General features: G+C 61.9%; 1 protein-coding gene across 1 annotated transcript in view; it reads right to left on the bottom strand.

The window, feature by feature from the left end:
• The window catches only part of EVC (EvC ciliary complex subunit 1), a 51,206-nt gene that overhangs the window by 30,726 nt on the left and 15,981 nt on the right, over window positions 1-4,499 (bottom strand). Inside the window, exon 9 of the mRNA XM_025051835.1 lies at window positions 1,554-1,770. Within this exon, the coding sequence (XP_024907603.1) occupies window positions 1,554-1,770 (217 nt within the window). The remainder of the gene's footprint in view (window positions 1-1,553; window positions 1,771-4,499) is intronic.

The following is a 4,499-nucleotide window of genomic DNA, read 5'->3' as shown; positions in this document are numbered from 1 at the left end:
GGCCAGGTGTCCAGGGGAGACCAGCCCTCCCTCTGCCCAGGTCCTCCCCACCGCCTGACGGTCTCCTTGCCCCCCGCCTCCCCACCTTTGCCAAGTTCAGCGATGCCCGGCCTATGGGGCCGCTTCAGCATCTCATCCGAGCCACTCCCTGCTGCCAGGGTCTCTCCCTACTGAGTGCGGCCACTGAGTGCGATGACCCCCACGGCCAGACGTGTTCAGGTTCTACACAGTCCAGGGTTCCAGCCAACAGCAGACTCCCGCGGGGTCACAGAGGCTGTGATGCTGAGTGGAAAACCTCTATGGAATGGCCCGGTCGAGGTCCCGAGGTCCCACGACTATGTGCCTGCCCCGTGACCCCATCTCTGAAGGGCAGCAGGAAGGCAGCAGAGGGGACGTGCGTGTCGCAGAGGACCAGGTCCCTAGCTGCGGTGGGACCTGGTGCTATGGATTGAACTTCGCCCTCCCGAATTCGTATGCCGAGGCCCTAACCCCCATGTGACTGCATCTGGAGATGGGGCCTCTGAGGAGGTAATGAAGGTTAAAAGGCCACACGGGTGGGCCCCGATCCACAGCGCTGGTGCCTCGTAAGAGGAAGGGACGAGAGAAAGCCCGCTCTCTGCCACGTGGGGACGTGGGGGAGGGCAGCCGTGTGCGGGCTGTGAACGGGCCTCACCAGGAACCGAATCGGCTCGCACGCTGGTCCCAGACTTCTGGTCCCAGACTTCCGGCCTCCACGACTGTGAGCAATACAGGCCTGCTCCTCAGGCCGCCCAGTCTGTGGCATCCCGCTATGGTGGCCCGAGCTCACTGAGACACCTGGAGACTCCTGGTCCTACGGGGCCCAGGCCCGTCTGGGGGACCCGTTAGGCATACAGGTGCCACGCTCTGCAGCCGTCCCAGTGAGACCCAGGAGGCCCCAGGCTCTGCCTCCGTCCAGGCCCCAGGGCTACAAGCAGCCCTATGCTGACATCCTCCTGCCCAGGGCGTGAGGATGCTGGTGCAGAGCGGGTAACCCCCCCAACAGGGGAAAGACCAGGTCTCTGCTTGTGGTCTCACTAAGTGATGCTGGCTGCCCTTGCTGCCCTGAGCCCTGCCCTGCCACCTCCCAGGGTCGGCCCGGGCGCAGGAACTGTGTGACAACTGTCACACTGGGCCCGTCTGCTGCCCTGCACGCTCCGCCACCCCCACCCTCACCCACTGGCTGCTAAGTACGTCCCTGAGGCTCGTGCTGTGCCAGAGGCTGTGGCTGACAGGTACGCGTGACTTCTGGGCATTTCTACCCTCCTCTGCCCTCTGCATGTTCCAGGTGGCTCTGCTGCAGGACACTGAGGTCCCCGTCAGCCTGAATCACCAATGAATGCACGGAGCGGGCAAGCCCGACCGCAGGAGGCAGCCGTCACTAACGCCACTTTATGGAGAAGCGAGCGAGGTTCAGAGAGTTTAAGTGACTGGTCCCCGGAGACACTTGCAAGTGCCACCCCACGGCCCACCGCATGGGGGACCCCAGAAAGACCATGCCCCAGACCAGGGCGCCAGAGCCCTTGCTCGCTCACCCCTGCCGAAGCGCTCGGCCTCCCCCCAGAAGGCCTTGTGCTGCTGGGTCAGCAGCTCCTCCTTCTGCTGCCCCGACAGCTTCCTTTCCACGGTCAGCAGCTCCAGGCTCTGGGCGATGGCAGCCAGGCGGCACCTGGTCTCCTCCTGGATTTGCAGCTTCAGGGATTCGATCATCTTCGCCATGTGCGCCCGGCCCAGGGTCCTCTCCAGGGTGTCCTAAGGAGAGAAGCGCACTGGACGTTACGCTGGGATGTCCTGGGCCAGCGCCTGGCCACGAGGGTCGGCTGGCGCTCACAGGTTCCGTCCTGGCGCCCCCACCTCCCTGCGGGCAGAGCAGACGAAGCGGCTCCCCTTCGAGCCCCCAGTGTCTGATCCTCAGACAGGGACCCTGTCGTCACTCATGGGGACATGGCGAGGCTGCCGCTGGATGGCACGTGCCAAGAGCTTCGTACATACGGAGTGCCCCACAGAGGCCTGCTCCTCCGGAAAGGAATTTGGCACACGCCTTCAGTCAAAGGGAAGATCCACCTGCCCTGGGAGCCAGTCCTGCCCCAGCCCAGTGGGGCCTCTGGGACAGAAATGCAGGGGAGATGAAAAAGTCACAGTTCCTGGCTTCGAGCCTCAGAGAGCCTGAGTGCTGCAGGTTTAGGAGTCTGCCAAGGTCAGACGGATCCAGGAGGGAGGCCCCAGGCCCGGCTTCAGGCTTTTGGGCTGGCCCGGCCCCGACCCACTGTGTCAGCCTTGCGGAGGACGAGGCTCCTGGGAAAGCCGCCTCCCCCACGCAGGCCGCGCGGTCGGGAGGCAGAGGCGCGTCCCGCAGGTCCGCAGGGCTGGTCCTGCCCTCTCAGCGGGAATGAGAGGGGGCAACGCACAGGGCAAGGGTGCCGCTGTGTCCAGCCGACCCCGTGAGAGCGGCAGCTCTGAGTCCTTTCCCACCCAGGGACGGCCCCTCCAGCCGCCTGGCACTGGCGAGGGCCCCCGAGCTGGCCGCAGCCCCTTCTCCTGCACCATGCCCGCAATCCTGCCCGGTCCAATGCCCCTTCTCCATGCCCTTCCTGGTGGCCCGTAGCCGTGCCAGCTCAAGCCCTGGTCACCTCTGCCCTGGGCCATGGCCAAGGTCCCTTCTCTGGTTCCGCAGAGCAGACAGGGGGCCTGACTGAGCCGCAGACGGGAGTGACACTATCATCCTCTGGCCCAGACCCTCCAGGACCGAGTCCAACCTCCCAGGCACAGCGCATCGACCCTCGAGGACCAGGCCCAGCTGAGTCTCCCGCCTTGTCCCCCCACCTCTCTGCTCCTGGCGGCCTGGCACGCCCGCTCGCAGCTCCTCCGGGCCTTTGCACACGCAGGACGCCCTCCGGAAAGGCCCTCTCCGCCCCTCACCCTGATGCCTGGCCAGGCGCTGCTCATCCTGGCAGGCTCTGTGATGCCTCCGCCACCTTCCCCAGCCCACTGCTCCCCCCGTCCCTCCGTGCTGCGCTGCCCCAGTTTCTGTCTTTAAGGAACTAAACACGAGGACAGGCCCAGCCTGCACGGCCCAGCCCAGGCCTCGCTGCTGGCTGAGCTGCACGGGTCTGTGCTCTGATAACGTGTGACCGTGGCAAGGATAACAGTCCCCAGTTACAGACAAGGACACAGAGGGTTATTCAGAAGGCCACATAAGGAACCCAAGGGACAGTGGCTTTGAACCTTTTTCTCTTCCAATGAAACAAACTTGCCAGCAGCCAGCAGGCCCATGGCCACGAGAGGGCGCCGGAGGACAAGCGTGCGGTGGCCTGGGGAGGAGTGTGCCCGGCCGGCCGCGGCCACCTCTGATGCGCACGGCGATGCCCTCCCTGCCCGCAGTGACTGTGCACCCCCTGGATTTATACGCAAGCTACGGTGGGAGTGGGGTGAGGTGAGCCTGAGCAGGGCGGCACGGGACGGAAGGCGGGGGGAACAAAGGGACGCTAAGCAAGGGACACGGCCAGCTCTGAGGATGTAGCTCAGGCTCGCACCTGGCCTCACCCTTCAGAGCTGCGGGACCATGGGCAAGGTGTCCTCAGCTGACACCCACTTTACAGAGTTGCTGTGAGGATTACATAAGTCATGAAATACAAAGCCCTTGAAGTAGCAGCCGGACACAGAGAGCGGTCACGAATGCCGCTGTCCCCGTCACTACCCACGGCAAGTCCCCCATCGCTCACAGCATCTGCTTTTTCTCAAACGTCCCAAGAGACTGATTCTGCCAACCTTCAGGGCCCTCTGCAGCTCCCTGCTGCATTCCAGGTCCATGTGCCGGCCCAAGAATTTAAATTCTTCTAAAGTTTATCAACGGCATATCCCGAGATACATTTTTGGGGGTGTACGCGGGATGCCGGCAGAGCTAGTCTGCCCCTTCTGAACAGATGGCACGCATCAGTGCGATGCCTTGTTTATGTGCATTTGCCCGCTGATGTGTGGCCTGCAGGAGTGTCATTACTAACACGTACGAGCACTTCCCACGTGCCGGCTTCTGTGCGAAGGGCCTGATGTATCAACCCCCTCGCACTCTCTGAGCAGGTGCTATTCTGATGCCCATTTTACAGACGATGAAACTGAGCCGCAGAGAAGTTACGTAACTGCCCAAGGTTACACGGCTAACAAGGGACAGGACCGTGGTCTGAGCTCAGGTCTCCGGCTCGAGTCTGCAACACCGTTTCTGTAATAGGATGTGGCACACAGTAGGTGCTCATTCAAGGTGGGCTGAAGGAAGAACATGCTGAGAACCTAGCTAATTCTTTCCTGTCTTCCTATTTGGAAGTTTCTAGCTAATTCCAGCCAGAGCCAGATAAAGATACATTTTTTTTCTCTTTTTGCATCAATAACCTGCTGACAGGATAATAATTAAATAAAAGGAAGAAGAAAAAGAGAAGCCTTTTCCCTTTGATGAGCATTAGTATCGGCGGGCTTATCAAATTAAAAAA

The sequence above is a fragment of the Pteropus alecto genome, unplaced genomic scaffold (assembly GCF_000325575.1).
Source record: "Pteropus alecto unplaced genomic scaffold, ASM32557v1 scaffold5, whole genome shotgun sequence".
Classification (NCBI taxonomy): Eukaryota; Metazoa; Chordata; class Mammalia; order Chiroptera; family Pteropodidae; genus Pteropus; species Pteropus alecto.
This window is presented reverse-complemented; position numbering and strand designations above follow the sequence as displayed.